Here is a 24,784-nt window from a genome sequence, read left to right on the forward strand (position 1 = left end):
TAACGCCCTCAACAGATTTAGAATGTAGATTTAATAGGAGTTCACACTTTGATCATATCCATTAGTGAGATGGTTTGGTAGATTTACAAGGTTAGACTGTACAATAATACATTTAAAAATATTTATGGAATGTATTTCCTGCAGAGAAACCAATCCTAAAAAACACTCCATATGTCTCAAATGCAACCCTTCTGAAAACGAACCCACCGTCTCTCTCCAGATCAGTTTCTCTCCTCATTCTGTGATCACTCATTCAGGAAATAATACATACCCCTCTTTCCAAAGGGCTCTGTCCAGCTGTCATCCTTGGGGCCTCTCTGGTGCCTCCAAACATCACACCAGCCCGAACATCTGTGGGACCCAAAGCTGAAACACCCGTCTATTCGGACATTTCTCTCAGTCCATGCTTCCAAAACTACAGAATTGCATGTGGAAGCTTAGTTTCATGGCCAAGAAGTGCAGCCAGATCTCTGAAACACAAATATGACCATGACTTGCCTTGTTTAAAGCCCCACACAGGCGCCTCGTTTTCCAGAGGATAACCCAAACTCCTTAATCTGGCTATTAAATTACCAAGCCATTTTATGATTTGCACCCAGCATTTTGATTACCCACTCCTCACTTTACACACTCAGCTAGCCACACCCATGCTCAGTGAGCTGCTTTCAACCCACCTCTGCCCCTCCCCACTACCTCTCTCATCCTTTCCCTTCCTCCCTCTCTTTCTCTTATGCTCTTCAGTCTGATGCTGTTCCTTCTATCTGGGAATAGGGTAGCTTCTCTCATATGGGAAAATTCTACTCCTGTGTTAAATTTCAGCTTAGATTTTACATTCATTTCCTCTGCATAGTTTGTTGTTGTTGTTGTTGTTGTGTTGCTAACCACATGGACTGTAGCCCTTCAGGCTCCTCTCTCCATAGGATTTCCCAGGCAAGAATACTGGAGTGGGTTGCCATTCCCTTCTCCAGGGAATCTTCCCAACTTCAGAACCCAGGGATCCAACTGGAGTCTCCAGCATTGGCAGGAGATTCTTCACCACTGAGCCACCAGGGAAACAGCAACACCCCACCCCACTCCACCCCTGCCCCTGCATAGTTTACTACCACCCTATTCTCTTCCCCACCTGAAGATAAGGTAGCTCTCCATCGTTGTAAATTACCACCTTCAAGCTCTTGTTTTATGTTAATTTTATGTTAATTGCCTGGTCTTCCTCCTGTGCCTTCCATAGACCCCAGCTCACTAGGATTGGGACCCTGATATCAGTCTAGTTCACCACTGCAGCCCCCTTATGACTCAAAAAAAAAGAAGAAGAAGGAAAATTCATACTTTATGGCAAGACAAGAAAAATTTAAACATAAGAATTTTCTCTGCTGGTTTGGGCTCCTCCCTCCCCTTTAGTGTGTATTGTGCATGCACAGTAACCAGACCTCCTTAGGAGATAACCTTCCTCTGTAATCCTGTAAGGAAGGGGCCATGATGACTCCCTACTCACTTTGAAAGTGCATATCTGGACTATATAAACTGTCAATGCATCATTTGATGTATAAACCTTTGTCTCAAAAGGGTATAGTATATAATTGTGCTTTGCCCTCAACAAGTAGACCAATCCTCAAGTTGTGGAATCCGGAGTCACAAAACATACCTTGGAGGACACTCAAGACAATGGAGTAGTTTATTACGCCAGTGAGTCCAAGGGGAATCAATTCCCAACAAGGACCCTGATGTTTCTGAGGGGCCCAGTTTTATACCCCACCCCCTACATGACTGGTTACTTGTTAGCAACCTCTTTGTTGTATATGACTGAGTTTTACAGCAAGTAGGTGCTAGGAGAACAGACAATTAAGGTTAAAGGAGGGGAACAATGATTATACATTAAGTGGGGGATGTCTACATGGTTAATCTAACAGGGGCAGCCTGACCTCAACTACAATCTCCGTTTGCCATCTGTAGGGAAGGAAGTCTCCAGGAGACCTGGTTTTCACTAGCAACAGTTTCCTCACTCTTGGGCAGGGTTCAGGCCCAGTTCACATCCTGTCTTTAAGATGGATGACAGGCTTCAAGATGGAGTCTCTCCTGTTTTCCTCACACTGGCCCCAACACTCAGAGCTTTCTGAAAGGTGTCTCCCAGGTTTATAAACCTCAAATTGGCCTGAAAAAAGCTTTCCATTTCTTCCTTAGATCGACTGTTAATTTCTTGTTGACACGATGCATGAATGAATGTATAAATGCATAAACGAATGAATAAAATAACAGGTGATGAAGAACTTACAATCTAAGTGATGAAATAGGATCTAGGCATAAACATGTATTAGATGCATAAGTGCCAAGAGAAATGTATATCAATTAGTGGTATGATATAACACCCTCCCACGTGCACTAGGTACTGTGAAAATCTCTAATCTCTCGATACCTGTTTTCCACTTGTAAATCTGTATACTATAGACATTATAGAAGGTTTAAATAAGGTAAATAAAAAGCATTTTCTTTAGTACTTTTAACTGACTTCAAATTTAGCATGAGATGAGAATGGGATAAAACTGCTCCCAAAGCGCAATAGTAAATATGTCAAGTTCGCAAATGATTACATTGCCTTTCCCTTGATTTTGTTGCAAAGCCCTGTAGCCTCCCTGTTTTAGACTCTGTAGTTCAGTATTCTCAACCTGGCAGAACCTTAAAATCCCCTGATGCCTAGGGGGCATTCCAGAGCAATTTGGTCAAAACCTCTCTTTGAAGTGAAGATGTATCTAGATTGTCTGCAGATGATAAAACATGAATAAAAACAAATTTTCCAAACACAATTTAGTGAAACAACAACAACCAAAAAAAAAAAAAACAGTTGGACATCAGAATAATTCTGTCAAAACAAAACTTATCTGAAATCAACTACTCCAGTAATGATTTTACACAAATATAAAATACGGAGTAATTTTGTAACTCTTTGGATGTTTAAAGGCAATTTTCTTGTTTGACTTGCAAAACCTTTTTAGTTTTTAGTCTTTTAAATCTGCTTTGACTGTTAGCCCCTATCCACATGCTTCATGATTTCAAGGGATAAAAGATGCATGTATCACCATCATGGAGTGACTTTCCCAAATTAACCTGTTCTATCCACCACCCCAGGGAAGAAGGAAACAAGTACCATGAGATCCCTCCTGTTGAAGATTTTGGTTATTACAAGAATCAAATTTTGGTTATTACCTTTATTTTTAGATGATTTAATATAATGCAAGGTGAAAAGCCTGGGTGCGAAAAGTCATGTTTCTTTCTTTCTTTTTTAAAGGAAGTCAAACTAACTGCCTAGAATGTATTTATTGAGTGAATTATTCACTTTCCTAAGGAGACAGAGATACTACTCAGTTAAGGACTCTAACCCAGGCATGACTTATTTCACAACTCATGCTTTGAATTACTAAAAATCCTCACTTTTCCTAGACACATGACCAATGCTGATAAAGGAAGAAATTGTGAATCAGTAAAATGGGGTGCTCATTTTACTTATCCTCTGCCTAAAACCATCAAAGTGGTAAAAACTACCATTTTAACAGACTTAAGGAAGATGTCAAAGGAGCACTGGTCTTGGCCAAAGTATTAGGACTGGTAGTCTGACAGTAAATAACTCAAGCAAAATGGCCTGGCTTGCAGGAGCCAGATGCCACAGTTGGGCTGTTTTAGGTATCAGTCTTCGCTCTGTGACCTTTGACAACTTGTCTAGCCTTTGTAAACTTCAGCTTCCTAATTTGTACTGTAAAGGTATGGAAAGTTGTGCAGATTAAAGGAGATAATGACAGTGCAGTACTAAGCACAAAGAGTGTTTATACTAAGTGATTCTTTTTTGAGTCCTTGACTGACACTTCAGTTTAATCTGCTTGATTCAGTTTTATTAAGATTGTAAAGTTGAACTTGGGGGGCGGAAGCTTATGATCTTTTTGAATGAATAGCAATCCAAAGCCCAGCACTAAAGAGGAAAATTTGGAAAAGATTATGACTAAAAACTGGAAAATGCCTTGGTTCCACTGCTAGGAATATATATAAATATATAAATATATATATATATACACATATATATATTTATATTGGTGTTAGCATGATTTCAGCTCTTCAATATACTGCCATTATAAGCAGTCTAATTACATAAACATTTGATTCAGGTTAAAGCAATTCAAGATTTAAATATATCCTCTTAAAATAAAAAATCTAAAAAAACAAACAAACAAAAATCTATTGATAAAATTCACTCTAGATATGAACTATGTATACTGAGATGACAAATTTATAATTTCACTTTGTTAATAGGAAAAATTAAAATAGCTTCAGTACAGACTAGGTGTTTGAAGTAAATGTATTCAATTTGGTAAACAGTTTTATTTTAGTTGTTCAATAAATTGTGAAATACATTACTTTTAGGGAAAATACATGTATAAAGTCAGATATAAAATTTACCTAATGGGTTTTGGAAAGGAAGACACAAAACCCCCAAATCTGAACACAATATATACCAACCATGCAGACTACTTGTAATTCACAAATGTGTCAGCAGATGGCAATCATGAGCTATAAATTTATAAAGTTTTGCTTTGGCCCAGAGTTCTGTAGGAATGGCAAAAACCAAGGCAACTATTTATTGACAGCTGGTTTTTACCTGTAATCCTTCCATAAAGGATGGATGGTCAAGTTTTGACTGTGAAAGCCCTTCCTACTGGCTTCTTAGATTGTTGAACTAACAAATGTACACTGTGCTTGCAGTGAAGAAAAAGAAATAAAGCACATTACATTACTTTTTATTGAATACAATAGATTTTATATTTTGCAAGCTATAGCTATTACTGAAATACGTAGAAATGCAATGATTCAAATACATCTGCCTAAAAGGTAAGGCCTGACTGCTTTAATGAGGTTACATTTTATTGGTGGCCCTCAAAGTCAGGTCCCCAGCCCAGCAACAGCTACATCCCCTGAGAGGTAGATGTGCAGGTTCTTAGGCCACACCCAGGCCTAAGTAAAACCACAATTCTGGGATGAAGCCCAGGTGATCATAATACCTGCTGAAGTATGAGAACCAAAGCTTCTAAAGCAGCTTGAAATACAGAAGAGAAGCTCTGAATTTATGACTTTTGTTCAGGTATAATTGATGTAAATACAGTAATAATCAACAATGTAGTTGATTATTTCTTTCTTATTATTTAGTGCTCAAACACAGTATAGTCTGTCAAATAAAGAACATGACTCAGAAGGTTAGAAGCCATGACTTAATTTCCAAGCATTTCTTATACCAAAAGAATTTTGGTTTATGTTCCCCTTGGCGTTATACTGAAAGGGATAACATTATGGTACATTTTACATTAAACCTAATGAAACAAATACAAACTAAGTCAAGAGAGGATTATTTCCAAGGAGTAGAGAATAATCTTCATGAAGGAAAATAATTTTGTACAAAACATGTATTATTCTTATTTGTATCAATACATGTGTATGTTCTACTTTCTCTAAGGCAAAGCCAAATTCTCCTGCAATTTTTTCCCTAAGAGCAATTTTAAATTAACAACAAATATACCCAGGCACAATTTTTTGTTTTTTAAAAGAGAAGATATACAAAATTGTTTGTCGATGTGATAATTTTATCCTAAACATTACTATCACTACTTTGTTTCAATTCTATTATTTGAATTTTTATTAATTCAAAATTTCTCAAAGAATACATAAACTACCAGTTTCCATGAAGAATCAACATTTACTCAACTGCTTCAGTATAAAGACAACTTTTTTCTAATCTGTAATATATAAATACAGTTTTAATAAATAGACTATTTGTAAATCATATTAGGTGCTTATGAGGGTAATAACAAGAGCAAAAATCATAAGTATTCATTGTATTTTCACTCTCTAGAAAATGTAATTATTTGTGTCTGACTTTTGTGGTAACAGATATAATAGTGTCGAAACATCCTGATCTTTATGCTTAATCTCCTGGCCATAGTTCAGATATTCTGACTATTATCTAGGGACATTGTGTTAGAAATTCCTCTCTGTATACATATGTGTAATATTTATATGTGCATTTGTTTAAATGTGAACTTTAAAATATAGACTTAGATAAAATCATATAAATCTTTGAGCTTTACCTACCCGAGGTTGCAAATATCTATCTAGGTATCTATCAGTCATTACCAGGAAGGCTAGATGAAAGATTCTAGTTGAAAAGGATTGGCTTAAATAATTAATTTGGGGCATGCGTTTGTGCATGTGGGTGTACATGTGTAGCTGTGTGCACTGGTGACCATTGGGAAGAGGTTAAGAAGGTATCAGAAAGGCTGGTTACCTTCTGAGGATTTGGTGCCTTCTTTATATAACTTACTATCCTTTGATGAAAAGGAGAGTCAGTATTTCTCTTAAGGCTCTATTTCCTTCTTAATTAGATGTTACTGTGACAGAGTTTCAACACCCCTCTTTCAAGGCTTTCAAATCTGAGGAATCTGGCCAATAAAATTAATCATAGTGATTGCAAGGGTGTCCATGGAAATTATTTACTTCCCTCTGTCTTTAGCTCCCTGCAGAACATAAAGAAAACAGTTTCCCATTCTGTTTTTTGAGTGGTACCTTAAAGCTGTAGTTTAATAAACCACTTGCTGGCTGCAGAGTTTGTATAGGTGAGAACTTGCAGATCTTAGACATTAAATATATTCCAAAGAACATGGTGTGGAAGTTTGAGAGTGGAACATAGATGAAATTTAAACACGGTGCATTTTAATATAGAATATACTCTCAAGTCATTACACAAAATGCATACTAATGGATCATATTCTCCACTTCCTCTTATGGCTACAAGATGCTCTCGATACTTCTGTGCTCTTTGCAAATTATTAAAGTAGTGAATTTATCTTTATCCAGTGACAAAGTGGACTTTCCCACTTGTGAAAAAATGCAACAGTGTGCAGAATTTACAAGGGAAGACAGTACAGAAAAGCCACATTTGTCAGTAAAATAAAACTCTGGAACTCCAAAATTGACACTGAAATGGGTATTTTCGGGTGAGGAAGATAAAGGACTTACTGAAAGCAACTCTCTCCCCTGTGTCTCACTTTCCCTTGACACTGCTTGTTGTGATTCCTATTGTCATGCACCATATCCGCTTTAGAATGATACTTACTGATAGTGTTAGCTCTGCTCGAATACAACTTCTTTGTCTGATATTTTTTGGTGCAGATGAGTAGGCCAAACTAGAGACTGAAAAAGAAAAAGAAAGTACAAGAAATGAACAGAACTAACATATAAAAGCACACTTTTGTTCATTTTCAAATTAGTTTTCTTTATAGACTACCGGTCCAGTCCCCTTATGAAGCTTGGGGACGGTGGGATGGAGCAGCAATGATCTCCTCTTGGTTTCTCACTCACTGCTAGCTCCCTGCCTGTCTCCGATGACCACCTAGATTTTTCAACATTTTTACATTCAAGGTATAGAGAACTCAAGCTTTCCCTTTATTTACCTGAGATCCTCCCTCTGAATTCCTGTTTTCAGTTTGAGCACATGCTTGTTTGCCAGGAACCTGTTGCTGAAGTCCTGTTTGCTGAGAGTGAAGTCAAAGCTTGACAACCAGAGAGATCAAGTCTCAGGGCCTAGTGCAGGAGCCAGAGACTGAAATCACCGCAGCGCCGCAAAGCAGACACTTGGGTCGAAATCAGAAGCAGCACAACAAGTCAAGGGGAGTGGTTCACGTGGGGTGGACTTGCGGTTTGGATTTTAGACTTAAGTGTATATAAGTTGCATGTTTGGTTGAATGATTAAGATTCACGGGTACAGCCAGATATGACCTCACCTTCCAGGTGAAATATTGATGTCTTCCCACCTTTTCCTTACTTTAAATAGAATAAATACTATTAGTACGATAGAGGAATATTCACATTTATAGACAATGGACAGTATAATAGCGCTTCAGAAATGCTGCACCACCACAGGCTTTACTCGCAGATAGCAGTATGCTAACATCGCCCATCAGGACTTGAAAACTTGATATGCTTTCCTGCAGTTTGTTGTACTATAAAGGACATACCGCCTTTCTTTCATTCTTTTCTGCTTTTCTCAGACATTTATGTGAAAGTATTAATATACTTAGGACAGAAAAAAGATATGTCCCAATCATAAAAACCTTTTGGGATGGTGATGGGGGCAGTGGACTTCTAGCAGCCTGGAGCATTCGAGTCCGCTTATGGGAATAAGATTCAGTGTTACCTCTTTCTTTGGCTGATTGACCATTAGGGACAGAGTGAGGGACAGCGTTGGCTGATCCAGCCACCCCCAGAGGAAACTGTGGCTCTTCTTTCCTGGGCGGTAAGCTTGGAGGGCCCAAGGGATTTCTTCCAGCCCCAGCTCCAGATGTTGTTGAAGGACGATTGAGGTCCTCTGTCTTAGTAAGTAGGTGGGGACCAATATCCTGATGGACTAATAAGAATAAAATAGTCAACAAGAGACAATGCAAATTTGACAAGATTTGGGGGTTTTCTGTGAAGCTCCCAGAGTCTCTCTAGCAATTTTTAGTAATACAATACATTTTGGCTTTGGGGGGCAGGGTTTGCAGCACCTTGTGTGGCAACAGAAGCAGAGTCTTTGGATGTTAAGATAGGAAAACCTTTGAAATCACTAAGTCTTCAGCTCATGAAAAAGAAAGTGAAAAGTGTTCCTAGTTTTAAAGATTCCTAATTAAATGAATGTGACCTACCTATAATTAGTTGATGCAGATAATTCTGAACTATTAAAAGAGTATAATACATTTTTTTAGATCTAGAATTTGACTTTTCACAATATATTTCTTGGGAAATACATCCCTAATAAGAGATTATGTATTCAGTAGATAATTTTTCTGGCAAAAAGTGTTTTATAAAATACTTGACTAGGCATCCACATTTCCAGCAATTTCTGAATTAGTTTCCTCTGCTATGAGTAACTGACAACCTGTGATTTATGGACTTGGAATAATTGAATTTCTTGGCTGTCAGATACTTTGAGTAAGAAATATTACATATGTTTCCAGAAAAAATGATTTACGGCAGAAAAACAGTGAAGTGATGCCAAGTTCTGAAACTGTATTTGGAAACTGTGTTCTAACCAAATGGTACTTAAGATGCTCTCTCTAAGTTTCTGAAATGTGTTCACTAAATAATGTTTAAAAATGCAGTTCTAATCATGCTGCTTTCCAGCTAAATCAATGAAAAGAGTGGAGAGCAACTTATTATTCTCACCTTCTCAAGCCCAAGAAATGCAGAATTTTTCAGTGACACACGGTGAGGAGCTGAGTCAATTTCTTCAAAAACAGGAGTTACACAATATCTTATTTTATCTGTCAAATATAAAATATTGAATGATTTAGTGGCATCATTGCATGAACAGATTTTTTTTTTTTAAAACGTTACATCTCTACCACAACTTCTCAACTTCCCTATGTGTTTGACTTACTCTGTATCTTGGCTAGTTTCGTGCAGTGTTTGGATTTAACCAGTTCATCAATTTCAAATTTCATGCAGTGTTTACCAACCCTTTTCACGTTCTATTATAATGATAACTGGTTGACTATGGAAGAAATTTTTAAGTACTGAGCGTGAGGACCAGTTCTCTGAGTGCTTTTGACTAACTCAGTCCAATAGGAATTTCTGAGATGATGGAAATATTCCGTAACTGTAGTCCATATGTAGCTGTTTAGCACTTGGACCGTGACTAGCTCAACTGAGAAACTGCATTTGATTTTGTTTTAATTAATTTATATTTAAATTTAAATACTCACATGTGAATAGGATTGTGGCTCCTGTATCAGATAATATAGTAGACCTTAGAACAGTGCATTTATGACCCTGAGCAATTCAAGTCTACACTTGTGGGTAGCACTAACATTGGTTGCTTGGGATCATATTCATGGGTGTTCCTCAGTGGTTCTAAATTAGGGGGTAATACTTCCCTAATTTGGGGCTTCCCTGATGGCTCAGAGGGTAAAGCATCTGCCTGCAATGTGAGAGACCCAGGCTCAATCCCTGGGTCGGGAAGATCCCCTGGAGAAGGAAATGGCAACCCACTCCAGTACTCTTGCCTGGAAAATCCCATGCACAGAGAAGCCTGGTAGGCTACAGTCCGTGGGGTCACAAAGAGTCGGACGCGACCGAGCGACTTCACTTTCACTTTCACTTCCCTAATTTAGAGAGGTGTCAATTTGTTAGGATATTTTTTATTGTTATAACTGAAGTGTCCTCCTGGCATTTAGTGGGTGGTGGCCCGAGATGCTTAATGGCTTGAAATGCATAATACGGTCTGCAGAATGAATTACTGTCCACCCCAAATGCCAGTGGGAGCCAATGTGACAAATCCAAATAGGTCGGCCAAGTTCACTAAATATTTCAGCTGAAGGATTCATGATTCATTTGTGAGATCTGCAATCTCAGTACTATCCATAGTTAATTCTGTCTCCTATGATCTGTATCTTATTTCCTTCTGCTGCCTCAAGGATCTCACCTTCTTTTATCATGCCCATTTTGTTCTGTATCCTCAGCCACTTCCTGTCTATATTTGAACATACTTAATCTTTCCAAATTATGTCAACTAGGAAAAACTAAATACCATTTCTTAATTTCATATCCTCTAGCTGGGACTATCTCTGCCTTATTCACAGCATCCTGTCCCCTGCCAGTCTCAGAACTGTACATCTATTCATCTAGCTATAGGGAGAAGGGACTATTATTTCTTGTATTGTGATGGAAAGAAAGTTCACACCATATGTGAGTTTCAAAACACACCATTTATTACACAGACAAATCAAGAGAGTTATTATACCATGTTCCACTTCTAAACAACTGTAGATATGTATGTGTAGACACACACACACATATGTTGAAAATTTTTTAAGCAGAGTTCACTTCTTTTATGCTTATAATTACTGGACCTTTTAGTAGCTAGTCTCTATGGCACACCACCATGTTAGTGTCACTTTTTTTTTTTCTAATTTAGTATCACATTACTTTTTCCCAAGGGTAGTCTCATACTAAAACTGTAATGTAGTCACTTAAAATATTCTAGTTCAAAGTTCAAAGTTTTTTGAAAATTTAATTTTCAAATACTTGACAAATGTCTTCCTTACTTCCCCTACTTACGTCAAAAATAATCACTGCACATTCCAAATAAATCATTCTAAATAACTGAGTCCTGAAAATGTTGGGCTAAATATTAAAATAATTAAAGATCTATCTATACTTGGTTAAATACACTGTAGACTACTTGGATAACTTTGATGATGGCATCTCTTCTTAACTCTATGTCAAAGCAGTCATGTGCCTGCTTTTGTCCTTTATGGGTGATTTCTTTATTATTTCAAAAGGCATTAAAACATCTTACTGATATATTATAACTCTGTATTGTACAAACATGTCTACAAAGAAATGCCACCTAAAATGAGAGTTGGTAGTTATTCTTTCAGTACAAAACTACATCCTTGCATAAATTCAGTAGAACGGTATATACACAAAATACCTGTATTATATAATTTAGATTTTCAGTGATTAAAAATCATTCCTAATTATGGCATCAAATAAACAGAAATGAATTGCCACAAGTTATATTCTCATAAATATTTTCAAAGACCATGCTGTTTTCTCTCCGATATATAGTATCATAGGTTAATATTTTAACATTCCGTTATGGAAGTGAAGGACTGAATCTAGCTATTTAAACATAAGCCTATCTTTTAGCTTCCTTCTGCAGAAATCTCTTTCAGGTTCTTTGGGTATAGGCATTCTTAAGAATGATCTGTCTGTATTTCTCCATGTGAATTGTAAAACAAAACAAAAATCCTAAATTAAATTCTAGCAAAGCTAATTGTAACTTCATCTTTTGGGCATACATCATCTACCGTTTCATATAATTTCAATTGGGCTATAATGTATTTGAAATATAAATGTCATGAATAATTGCAAGTAATTCTATCTATATTTATAAACATAGAAGTATCTGAATTAAAATTGTTATAAGTCAATAATAATTGTTCTTACATAAATACCAAAATAATAGATTGCCAAATAATTAAGCAATTTGTCTTGATACTATTCAGACCACTTCACCCCATAAATTTCAGCCACAGTGATATTTACACATAACAGACATAAAAAAAGAAATAAAACTAAAAAAATTTAGTAGAAATTAAATGTGACTCTGTGGGCAGAGAAAAGCCTTGAAAAACCACTTTCCCAATTCTATGGGAATAGAATCTTGATAATACTCCCACAGCATCACAGTTTCTTTTCTACTACGTATTTACAGCCATGAATGTTATAAATATATGCTATATATATTTTCTATATTTACAAATATACACATACACACAAACATACTTTATTCTTAGGCTCATTCACAAACATGCATGTCAATCTGCACAGTATAATCAAAAGATGCTTCTTTTCCTTAAGTGATATTCATTTATAACTCTTTGTTCTTTTGTGAAAAAATATCATACAGATTAATATTCTCTCTCTCTAAAAAAACCCTCTTTTTTATATTTTATGTTTTGTTAATTTACAAGAAAATTATTATGAAACATAGTTCATTCACAAATTGAAAATAATTACAATATTTTTACAACAAGGCATTGCTGAGGTTTTAAATTGTGGCATTCTTTGATGCCATTGTCTTTCAGAACAAAGACATTGGTAAGTTATTGTTATTTCTTGATATTTGCACTTTTTAATTACTTATATGAAATATGTCATTACAAATCTAACATTCATGCTAGTCAAATAGTGTTTGTGTCAAATATGAATCTTTCTATTTTATCTATTTTTTTTCCTGGAAAGTCTTATAGAATGGTCTGGAAAGTTGATTGAAATTACTATATTAGAATATTTCTGGAAAGTTTTTCACCAGTAAAAAAACAAAACAAAACAAAAAAAAGCTGAAGAAATAAAGTGAGGCAAAGTTGAAGAAGAATAATTTCAGCGAGTACTCATGAGGGATAACAGCAAATGCAAGAACTATTTTAACTTATCTCCTAGTCCTTTGGTATTTCTTTGCCTCATGAAAAATGTTCAGTTCTTTAAAACATTGATTATACTCTTCCATTAAATATCAGCTGTGGTCCTCCATTGCTCATGTTGTCTGTCATTTCCTGTTAGGAAAATAAAATTAATTAAAATTCACTTTCAGAATAAGACATTAATTTGGTTAATTGGGTTACAAAACAGAAATTTCAAGCCATTGAAAAATTTGCTGAGTTTGGGGGGAGGACAAAGATTAATATTGCTGATTTTGAGAAAATGAAATTTCAAGCCATCTTGGAACCCATGAAAATGCTGAAGTGACAGTCTCTTAGACCAAAGTCTTCTACCCACAACAAGAGTTTAATCTCTGCTCAGTCCCTTCAGTCTCCCCTATTGTTCCTCATCTCTGTTTTGGAAAGACCTCGCCTAGAAAAAAGATGGTTAAATACCCAAGTTTTCCCAATGTATAGGTTTGTCTGTTGAGCATATCAACAAAATGCCAACAGATGCTAAGGGTTACCTTTACTGTGTAGAAAACTCTGTGGCCTTTTCTGAAGAACTGAAAAAGGCAACAAAGGGACTGCCTATCTAACTGAGCATCACTAATAATTCACAGTGGGACATACTGCTTTTCATGGCACTGTCACTCATACACTAAAAAAACAAACTGCAAAAGCTCTTAACATGTTTCTTAAGAGATCAATTACTTGACAGTTAAAAAGAAAAGCTACACGAGAAGGCAACAGAAATTTTAGTAAAAAGGATGAACTTACTTAAGTTTCATTTGTAATTTTAGAAAATATGTTAAGAAAAATTCAGATGCTTTGAATTCATACGTTTTGTTGAACATTAAACTCTTCCCTATACAGTGAAAGGTAATGAGGAGATGTGAGGCCCATTCACACTTAGAATGGTTAGTGGATGATATTATAAATAGTATTTAGGCAGAACTATCTAAAAATAGATGAAAACATCATTTCACACTTGAACAAGCCTATTTGCAAAAGTGCTGTAACAAAGACTCCAGTGGAAAGAGGTTTTCTCAATGATATCAAGCCTATCAGGTATGTCTAATGTCTGTGTCTGGGTAAAATAAAAATAAAAAAAGTAATGTGTTTTCTCTTGTAAACTTTAAGAAATTCTTCCAAATCTTTATTTCAAAAGTGAAAAGATATCTATGCCTCATTTTTACTCTCTTTTTGAAAATTCAGTACAGGAGAGATAAAGTAAAATAAAGATGTTTACTTCTTGTCTTTGGTGGTTCTGGAAAGTTGCTTAGGAGAGTCAGCGTGGGACTGGATGGTAGGAATTGGTTTGGTTTTGGAACTATGCTTTTGAAAACTTTGATGTCTTTTAGAACATGAGGTAGAGTGTCATCCAAAAAAATTATCAGAAAGAAGACAATATGCAAAGAAGACCCTTCCTCTTCTCACATCAAGACCCATCCCCACGCAAAGTTCCTGGCCCCTTACAGGCCATAGGGGTTGTCTTATATGTGGGTATCCATTATATGTACCCTGATTAAGTGCCGAGGAATTGCCTGAAGCCTAAAAACTTAAACCAGTTTAGGGTTAAGTCTCTGGCAGAAAGTGAAGTTCTTTTGGTGCCAACAGTCTGCCTTTATTGTCTGGCAGTGGTTCAGTCTCGCTGAGAGGCTGGCTTTTGCTAGAGATAGGCTCACAGAAGTAGGTCTACAAAAACACTGGGGTTACTGGGATGAGGTTAAGTTTATTGATGAGATACATGATTTGAAGTTCATCTTAGAACTCACTATTGGTGGCAAAAAAAATGGAACTGTCTCTCCAAAATGATCTTTAACAAAATCTGTTCATCCACCTGTAGCTCTTCCTTCTAGTAGGACAAAAACCATTTTCTAAGGAATTTATACAAGTAGGATTCTTAGATGCCCTTTCCTCTCCTAAAATAGGTTTGCATTCAAAAGGTGTCTTAAAAATAATAAAAACTTAATCTAAGTTATAATCTTGTATTTGAGGATTAAGAAAAAAGTCAGTTTTTAAAAATCTTACAGGAAGAATTTTCTTAGTTTAATTTACCCTAATATGGACACAGTGAAATCACTGATAGGAAAAAATAGTTAAAATTGGTTTTTAAATGGACGAGTATCTTCGGTTTATTTGCAAATAGGCATGTCCAATTTGGCAAAAATTATATTTTAAATCTGGAAGGATTAAATGATTGTTGGCAGATGGATATACTTTCTGCAGTTGGGCCACATTATCTGTGTAACTTTCTATATGTCTTATTATAGTATTTAACCAAAGCAAGAATGGTGACTATTTTAAGAAATCTGAAATATATGAAATAAATATGAAATGTCTCATATCAAGTAAGTTCACAGGAAGAAAGCTTCTACACATAATGTTAACTGTATTAGTGTCAAACTTAGGTTATCTACCCATGCAGCTTTGGCATGAGAGCGATACAAAGTTTGCCTTTATCAGACACATCTATTATTAAAAGCAAAATGCTAGTCTGTGAATGATGATACGGAGTCAGCCATGACATGGCAGAGAATAAAGGAGTCATGAATCATCCAAGCAGAAATGTGTTTGGATGCTTACAGGCAGGCTGAATATTTTAAATACTCAACCAACTTGCATGTTGCAAGACTCTGCCATGTTGGTTTATGTCAGGTCCTAAAAGCAGTTCTCACAGAAGCAATACTTTGAGGAGCAATATCACAGCATCAGTCCAGACTGATCTGCTGGCATCATGGCTTCCTTGAAGAGGCAGTGCTTCCTGCAGTGACATTACAACATTGTAACTCCCTAGAAATCAGCGTACCTTGTAGGTAACTCTGGTGTCGGGGGCACCACCGGGCAGCTGGGCAAGTCGGTTATTTCAATAGCCCTCAATCTCTAATGTAAATATAACAATCATACAATAAATATTGCACAAACATACATACAAAAACCTAAATCACACTAGCATATAAACACAAAAGAACCATTATCCAAATATATAATGATAACCTGTTTTTAACAATCCGTTTCTTTAAATTACCAGTCCTGCTATTTGTACTATTAACTCTTTTTGATGGACACGTGTAGATCTGTTGAAAACTGCCTTCTTGGAACAATTCAAGAGCATCTATCCTCCTTATTTGAGTGTATAGATTGTATATGAAAGGGAAACACACAAACTACAGAGTATTTTTTTCTCTAAAATCGCACTATAATTGTATAGTGTGTAGTATACAAGCAGTTGTATAGTACTTGTAACTCTTGCTACTCTTCCTTCTATTCTATTGTTATGCAGTTTTATTTCCATGATATCACGTAAAATATGATGTGGCCATTAGCTTAGTGAGTTTATTTTACAGTTGTTCCATCCTTTCCTTAACAGATCCGTAAGCAGGAACTGAATTAAGAAATATGGGCAAAATGTAGAAGAAACAGAGCGTGTGTGCAGATTCAGTCATGTCTGACTCTTTGTGACCTCATGGACTGTAGCCCACCAGGCTCCTTTTCCATGGGATTTCCCAGGCAAGAATACTGGAGTGGGTTGTCATTTCCTACTCCAGGGGATCTTCCCAACTCAGGGATCAAACCTGTGTCTCCTGCATTGGCAGGTGGGCTCTTTACCACTGAGCCCCCTGAGAAGCCTCAGAAGAAACATAGACAGCTCACTGTATCATTTGTCCTTTGATGCAATAATTATAACTCCTTGTTTGATGAGTTTCATGAAACAGTTATGCAAGGGATACAACAGTCATGAAACAAGTTATTTAAATGTTCATATACAGGCAAAGCTACCCAAATATGCATGAAATTTAGATGAGAATTAAATGAAGCTTTATGTGTGTTATAATATCTGCACTGATAGGCAGGGCTTTTTGTTGCCTTATTACAAGATCCCTTTATGCTTGCAAACCTAATTTACATAATCAAATGCATCTACTTACAGGCACAAGGGGTGAGTTAGAAAGGAAAATTCACTGGATTTCTAAATCTGGCATTATTCAGAGTGTTTTTAGTTTATGTTTTTCCTTAGTACAATACATAAAAATCCATATTTATAAGACATTCAATATTTTTTGAGTTCTATTTTAGGAGCTTCTTTTTACCTAGAGGCTACAAAATTATGTTGAAAACAGGTGTACCCAGAATTACAGGTAAAAAATAATAAACTCCTATTCTTAATCCAACAGGGCCAAACTTTTACAAAATCCAATACCTCAAGTTCTCATCTAAAGCTGCAAGTTGATCACCTAGATGTGACTGCAGTCTTCATCACGCGCTAGCAGTAAGAGGAAAAAGTACAAAACTCACTTTCTCAGCCATTTCATGAGAGTGATGCAGAGAATGCTCCCTTTCTGAGAACATCCTCCTCTGTTCATAGCTGGCTAGTCGACAAGTGAGCCACGAAGAGAGGGTGCAGCCTCCGATCCCAATGCACGCGAGAGACATGGAGGCGAGATGCAGGGGGTAGAGGGAAGAGGTCTTCTTCGTCACTGCCCGGAGGAACTGAAAATTCAGGATGCCCCCAATGAGCCCGCAGATGCAGCAGGCGGAAAAGAGGATCATCTGGTGAGAAAAAGAGGGGCCGGGGGGTTAAAGTGGAGGAGGTGAAGCTGATGAGCACACACTGCACAGTCCTGCTGCACATCAGGGATGGCTGAGCTACGATAAGGAGAAGGTGCTTTCGGTGCATCTTGGAGCACAGGGGCCATCTTTTTGCCCAGCTTCTCTGCACTCTGACTCAGTGGAGAGGGCCTGCACCGCAGTGTCTCAGGAATTCATAGCCGACTATGTAAAGGCCAGGGATACAGCTTATGAAAATTCTGAAGTAAGTAAAATTTATCTTACAGTAGATTCAGATTTAAATAATATTTGATATCTATAGTGTGCCTATATGCCAGGAATGTGAATAGGTAGAATCTCAATCAACCTACTCACTAATCCTCTGAGAGGTAACGTACATTTGGAAAACAAATGGTAAGCAGTTAACACTGTAGTTCAGGGATGGAAAATCCAGATTTTCAGACTCAAAATCCAAACATCTTCTCAGTGAATTGTTATCAGTTCCACTGAGCTTCAAAACTTTGTACTCCTCTAACTGTGTGAGCTTAGGGAATTTAGTTAACTTTTTTTTTTAATTTATAAGAGTTTGATTGGTTTAGTATCTGTTTTCTCAACAAATGAGGCAAATTAGGGACCCCCCTCTGAACTGGCTCTTTATTTTTCAAATCTTGTTACTCTGTGACACCACCCAGTAGAAATAACAAAATGCTGTTTGGTGGATTGCTATGGAGAGACACAGGATGTGGCTTCACTTTTGATCCTACTCTTGGTTTGCTCTGGATCTCTATTAATAGAGTTTGGGGGTTTTTATTCAACTTAAATATCGCAGGATCCCTGGCAGAACCAAGCACAATGCCTTCTGTGTAGTAAATATTCTGTGCATATTTAATAAATTCAATTGAATATTTTAATAGCTTTAATGGCTTTATAATTTTTCTCTAGTTTCAATTCTCCTGTGGGCTTTCATGATACTTTTCAGTGTGATGCTAATTTAACAACCAAACTTATTTCCATTTTTCTCTGGAATACAGTCTCTATTCCAGTCACCTCCCTGGTCCCTCAATAGAGCTTGTTCATTCCTGCCTCAGTGATATTTTCATTTCCTGGAAACTACTTTGCTTCTTGCTTGGCTCCTTAAATGGAAGACTAACTCTTACTTCTTCAGAAAACATTCCTGGACATCCCCTCTGGCATAAGTCCACAGGGCAAACAGCTACATAACTTTAGTATTTAATTTTAGATCATTAGATATTATTTTCTGTTGATAGTGGAATTTAGCAAACACTTACTGAGCACCTAGCATCTATTAGGTCATGAATGAGGCAGCAGTTGTCATTACAAGAAAGAACAGCTCATAGTTGTTCCTCTTGAGTACACAGCTGTCCAGTCTAAGAGAAGATCCAACATTACAACATGGTATGACAAATATTAAGAAAGAAGGATGAAAGGCTGCCCTAGGAGCAGGGAGGAGGGGAATTCAGCCCAGTTGGGGGTTTCAGACAAGGCTTCCTTGACAGCATATCAGCTAGGCTAAGTGCATGTAGTTCCCAGCAAAGGGTAAGACGGTGGACGTGTGATATAGCATGAGGGCAGAAAGAACTACTAGTTTGTTTCTCTAACTTAATTCAGCATTTCTGATTGTTATCAGTCTTACAGTGCTTATGACCCAAACTGAAAACCTAGTGATGGATGAGTATAACCTTTTAATAATTGATTAAATATAACACTAAATGTCAATTACCAAATAAATGAATCATCCCAAGTGGGAAATTGTAGCTCCCAGTTTCAAATAGAATCAACCAGTTATATTTCCTTTTAATGGCATGCTGTTTCTTGGGAATATATTTTGATGTTTACTCATTCTCAGAAAATATGGAAAGATATTACATTCTAGCCTTTTAATAATTACTGTTAATTAATAAACAACAAACTTAAAGGACTATTACAGGAAAACACTCTCTCTCCTATGTTATTGCCATTAATTCCTTAAGGATGTGACACTTCATTAACAAGTGCTGATAAAACATTCTTACTCAAGAATTAAAATGTTAAAATCTGTACCAAGTTTTTAACCATATACTATTTTCAGTCTTACCAGAATAGAGGTATGTGGAGTGGAGGAATTCTCACACAATTTGATTAAACGATAGGGAATCTTTGACAGTTAATGTCTTCTATGGAAACCCCATATGGTACAGGAAGATAAAGTAGATGGTAGTTTCTAAAAAACTCAGATCTTATAATTTTTTTTATAACTTAGAATTAGAAAAACAGAAGATCTGTTGTTTTTTTTTTAAAAAAAACACCTGTTTTTCAAAAAACAAACAAAACAACTTCCTTTTTTCTTCTCTGAATTGAGTGCTTGTGTTCCTCCAAAATTTACTATGCTGAAGCCCAATCCCCAGTATTACAGTATTTGAAGGCAGGACCTTTGGGAGATAATTAGGTGAAGACAGTGGAGCTTCATGAGCCAGATCCATGTTTTCCTACGAGATTCTAGAGAGCTCTATTCCAGGAGAACACATCCAGAAATTTGTAGCCCAGAAGAGAGTATTTTTAGAACCCAACTGTGCTGGCACCTTTATCTGAGACTTCCAGCCTCCAGAACTGTGAGAAATAAATTTCTGTTCTTTGTGAGCCTGCCAATCCGATGGATCATTGAAAAAGCAAGAGAGTACCAGAAAAACATCTATTTCTGCTTCATTGACTATGCCAAAGCCTTTGACTGTGTGGATCACAATAAACTGTGGAAAATTCTTCAAGAGATGGGAATACCAGACCATCTGACCTGCCTCTTGAGAAACCTGTATGCAGGTCAGGAAGCAACAGTTAGAACTGGACATGCAACAACAGACTGGTTCCAAATAGGAAAAGGAGTACGTCAAGGCTGTATATTGTCACCCTGCTTATTTAACTTATATGCAGAATACATCATGAGAAACGCTGGGCTGGAGGAAGCACAAGCTGGAATCAAGATTGTCGGGAGAAATATCAATAACCTCAGATATGCAGATGACACCACCCTTATGGCAGAAGGTGAAGAAGAACTAAAGAGCCTCTTGATGAAAGTGAAAGTGGAGAGTGAAAAAGTTGGCTTACAGCTCAACATTCAGAAAACCAAGATCATGGCATCCGGTCCCATCACTTCATGGCAGATAGATGGGGAAACAGTGGCTGACTTTATTTTTCTGGGCTCCAAAATCACTGCAGATGGTGACTGCAGCCATGAAATTAAAAGACGCTTACTCTTTGGAAGGAAAGTTATGACCAACCTAGATAGCATATTAAAAAGCAGATTTACTTTGCCAACAAAGGTCCGTCTAGTCAAGGCTATGGTTTTTCCAGTAGTCATGTATGTATGTGAGAGTTGGAATATAAAGAAAGCTGAGCGCTGAAGAATTGATGCTTTTGAACTGTGGTGTTGGAGAAGACTCTGGAGAGTCACACGGACAGCAAGGAGATCCAGCCAGTCCTTCCTAAAGGAGATCAGTCCTGGGTGTTCATTGGAAGGACTGATGTTGAAGCTGAAAACTCCAATCCTTTGGCCACCTGATGCAAAGAGCTGACTCATTTGAAAAGACCCTGATGCTGGGAAAGATTGAGGGCAAGAGGAGAAGGGGACGACAGCGGGTGAGATGGTTGGATGGCATCACGGACTTGATGGACATGGGTTTGGGTGGACTTAGGGAGTTAGTGATGGACAGGGAGGCCTGGCGTGCTGCGGTTCATGGGGTCGCAGAGTCGAACACGACTGAGCGACTGGACTGGACTGAACTGAACAGTCCATGGTGCTTTGTCAGAGCAGCCCAGGCTGACTTACATGTCTCTCCCCTGCCCCCACCGCTTTAAAGGGCTTCCCTTTCCTCCCTCCCCCTTTCTTTCCTTCTTTCTTTTGTTCCTTCTCTCCTTCCTTTCTTTCTTTCATTTTCTTGTTAGTACATAGCCATGGAGAGTCTTGATAGAGAAAAACTGTAGAAAGTAAGAAAACCATAGGAAAGAATGATGGGGGAATCACAAATGCAAATGCAAATTACAAGCCTCCAAAAAATGTCTATCTAAACATTTCCTTAAGATAATTTGTAAAAATCACACCTCACATTTCTGAGGTAATGGGGGCTTCATCCTTTCTGTTGCAATAGGTATTCTCACACTAAGAGAACTATGATTAGAAAAAGGAGTTAAATAAAGGACTGCATACTCCCCCTTCCCTGGCCTTCTTTTTTTAGTCTCAAAGACCACTTTCTAGGGTCCATGAACAGTATTAATTTTGCCAACTTATAAAGGCCTATGTTATTTCCTCTTGTCCTCAATAAAATAAACATGATTTTTTCTACTTTCTAATTCTCAAAAAAATGTCATGAAAGACGGGGGGAATCCATACAGCATGCTGGAATCCTTCTCTAGTCTACATCAGAGTTAACTGGGAGCATATTTCACCTTACCCCAAAAACACAAGACAGTACCATAAAACTTCTGAGAATGCTTACATTTGTATTCATAGTCGTAAAATAAAATTAAATTTAAAAAATATTTGGGAATTAACTGCAACTATAACAACACAGCTGTTTTGCTGCTTTGCACAATGAACTTCACAGTCAAAGCCAGCAATCTTTAGGCTCACTTCCATATCTAAACAGTTAAATTTCCCATGAATTCAAGCTCTGTCTTTTTTAGCTCAGTGAAGGATTCCTGTGTCTGGAAGTCTATAAATGAAAAATGGAGACTTCCATCCACAGCAGTCATTATGGGTTGCAGATTCATGTATTTAAAGAGTATATCAAAGCTTTTCTTTTTCTTTTGTCATAGTCTGTAATAATCTTGATGGTTTTCTTTGAAAAGAAAAAAAGTCAGAATTTATTTGTCAGTCTTCTTTTTATCCTAAATGAGTAACATTCAGGATATGAAAGTTGGCTAGTCATTATTTCCCTTTTTGAGTTCTTACATTTCAAACAGTTCAGTGCACAATACAAACGTGGCAAAAACTTACGACAAGTCCAGATTTTTTTTTGGCGCACAATATTCCACATATGCCACAAAGAAGAAACTGAAAAGGAAAAGAAGAACAATTATTTCATATCCAAAGATAAGAGAACTTCTAGTTTTCAGCTTATAGTTCACTCATACACTTGTTTCAAGGAAGCTTGAAAATTTTACATTCCCATCAAAAGCTGAAAAGAAAAATACCTCATTCTAGAATAGTAATGGATAAAAATGCAAACTCTAATGGAAGTTTTGTGCAAAGTTGATATAGGTGATTGTGGAATTTAAGAAAAACTTGAATCTGCTTTACCACCAGGCAAAATGATGAAGTAGATGAGTTTAGAGTTTTGTTCCTCCTGTTTGCTTTCACTGTCTTCTTATCCCTTCCTGTTTTCTCAGGGAAAAAGTGAGATGGTGCATTCATTCATACTAAGTTATGAGAAATCAGTGGGGTCTGCTATAGGAAGGGAATGTATCACGCATAAAAGGACAAGGCAACAGACAGGGAGGTTTTTTTCTATAGAAATATTCTTTGTACATCTCAAACTACGTCAGGTAAAATAGCTGCCTCCTCATTCTAACGGAAATACTGTCCTTGTGGATATGTCAGAAGAACACAGGGGATGCAGCTATCTGTGGGATGTAACTTCTTGTAAATAAGCACACTGATGACATAATTGCTTTGCAAAAGCAGCTGCATCAAATAGTCTACCAGTGACACACTAGTATACATTTTGGTTATCAGAAAGTGGTAAACTGTTTAGTTTGTAGAGAAACGTTTAGGGCCATTGGTGCATACTTTTGCTGGAAGTAAACCACAGAAGTAAAACAATACATTCATTAATAAATAATAAGGGCTTTCAGATTAGCAAAGGAAACTGAATATGGTTACACTTGTCTTCATTTGATTTTTATTTTAAATGTTATTATTTCAAGTCGAAACTAATACTGTAAGTGGTTTCAACTGAGTTTAAACTGAGTTAAACTCTGAACATATTTTAAAATATACACATCAAAATACTCTAAGGATTATCTGAAATATGTAAGATGTTTGAGGGAAACACCAACAAAATTTGATGAAAAATAATCGGTAAGAAAAATTTACCTTTTCAGAGAAATTTCCATGTAAGAGAACAAAATGATTATAAAGCAGGCAAAGATGCAGCAAGAGAGTTAGATCAGGGAACAGAAGGGTATATAAGAATTTGGTATAGAACTAAACACAGCAGCAAAGTCACAGACCGAAAAAGAAAATACAAATACTAATACATGAAATTATAATTTTGACAGTAAAGGACAGTTTATTTTGTGCCTTTGCTCTCAAAGGCACAGAATAAACTGGGATTATATTCAGAAAGCATATAATAGGCAAAGGGTCGACATACTATATAAATAAATCGAACAAAATAATTTTAATTCCATTAAACTATGAACCAAAAGAAACTCACAACTTTATAAAAGCTGTATACTTGCAGAATTTTCAGAAGCCTTATAAAGCAATTTCTGAGTGACCATTTCTAACCTCCTCTATGTTCTAGGTCTTGATGATCTTCTCCTCACATGGACTCTTTCTTACTGATCTCATCTCTGACCTTTCAAGGTTATGTTCAAGTTATTCCAGTTTGGACCAATTCTGTTCCTCTCAGTGCTTGCAAGCTTCAAATCAGAGCTTCAAATGTCTTACGATCTGCTCCCCTGACTAACCCATTATTACTCTGAAAGTCCATCATGGAGAACTCATTCTTGAAATAATTTGAAAGTGTGCAGTTTTATGTTCCTTTGATCTTTTTGAAATCTATAAACATTGCCATGATTTATCCACAGCAAAGCCCAAGGGGACCTCAGGACCCTAAGCAGAGCTCAGCCTAACTCTCCATTCACTTGGTTGGCACAATTTAAGTGGCAATAAAATTGCTTCTTCCTAGTGTACCTCTAAGAAACAGAAGGTCAAATTTGGGAGGGAGAAGGTAGAGAAGGAAGGGAATCTAACAACATTTCTCCACTCTCATGCGGGCCTGCAGTGTAAATACTGCTGGTAGAGTATCCAAATACACTCTCCTTAGAGGAAACTGTAGCCTGAGAAAAAATAGACCCATGTAATGGGAAGGAAAATAGATCATGCAATTCTGAGGCGGGTTTAAGGGACCCTGGCTTCGGTTGAGCCATCACAGGTTATAGAAAAGAGTAGAAGAAGCACAAAAAGCAGTAAATAATCTTTTCTTTTATTGGCTAGCTTTACCCCAAGTCATAGCACCAGAAAG

General features: G+C 36.9%; 1 protein-coding gene and 2 long non-coding RNA genes across 10 annotated transcripts in view; 1 reads left to right on the plus strand and 2 right to left on the minus strand.

The window, feature by feature from the left end:
* The window catches only part of LOC145524472 (uncharacterized), a 517,399-nt gene that overhangs the window by 477,245 nt on the left and 15,370 nt on the right, over window positions 1–24,784 (plus strand). For both annotated transcript variants that reach the window (XR_014067557.1, XR_014067559.1), the window contains 2 exons: window positions 17,171–17,278; window positions 17,362–17,549. This is a non-coding gene — a long non-coding RNA (uncharacterized LOC145524472). The remainder of the gene's footprint in view (window positions 1–17,170; window positions 17,279–17,361; window positions 17,550–24,784) is intronic.
* On the minus strand, window positions 272–8,181 carry LOC145524473 (uncharacterized). The gene is made up of 3 exons (XR_014067561.1): window positions 7,482–8,181; window positions 7,145–7,221; window positions 272–470 (listed from the first exon to the last, which is right to left on the minus strand). It is a non-coding gene; the product is annotated as an uncharacterized LOC145524473 (long non-coding RNA).
* TMEM196 (transmembrane protein 196) overlaps window positions 10,754–24,784 on the minus strand; it is a 331,349-nt gene continuing 317,318 nt past the window's right edge. For 4 of the 7 annotated variants that reach the window (XM_081536765.1, XM_081536767.1, XM_081536766.1 and 1 more), the window contains 4 exons: window positions 22,531–22,587; window positions 17,292–17,546; window positions 15,805–15,878; window positions 10,754–13,127 (listed from right to left, as the gene is read on the minus strand). In XM_081536765.1, the coding sequence (XP_081392891.1) occupies window positions 13,121–13,127; window positions 15,805–15,878; window positions 17,292–17,546; window positions 22,531–22,587 (393 nt within the window). In that variant the 3' untranslated portion in view covers window positions 10,754–13,120. The remainder of the gene's footprint in view (window positions 13,128–15,804; window positions 15,879–17,291; window positions 17,547–22,530; window positions 22,588–24,784) is intronic. The other 3 variants (XM_081536768.1, XM_081536764.1, XM_081536763.1) reach the window with 1 other exon arrangement.

The sequence above is a fragment of the Giraffa tippelskirchi genome, chromosome 10 (genome assembly GCF_054371585.1).
Source record: "Giraffa tippelskirchi isolate mGirTip1 chromosome 10, T2T-mGirTip1v1.2.pri, whole genome shotgun sequence".
In the NCBI taxonomy this organism is placed as follows: domain Eukaryota; kingdom Metazoa; phylum Chordata; class Mammalia; order Artiodactyla; family Giraffidae; genus Giraffa; species Giraffa tippelskirchi.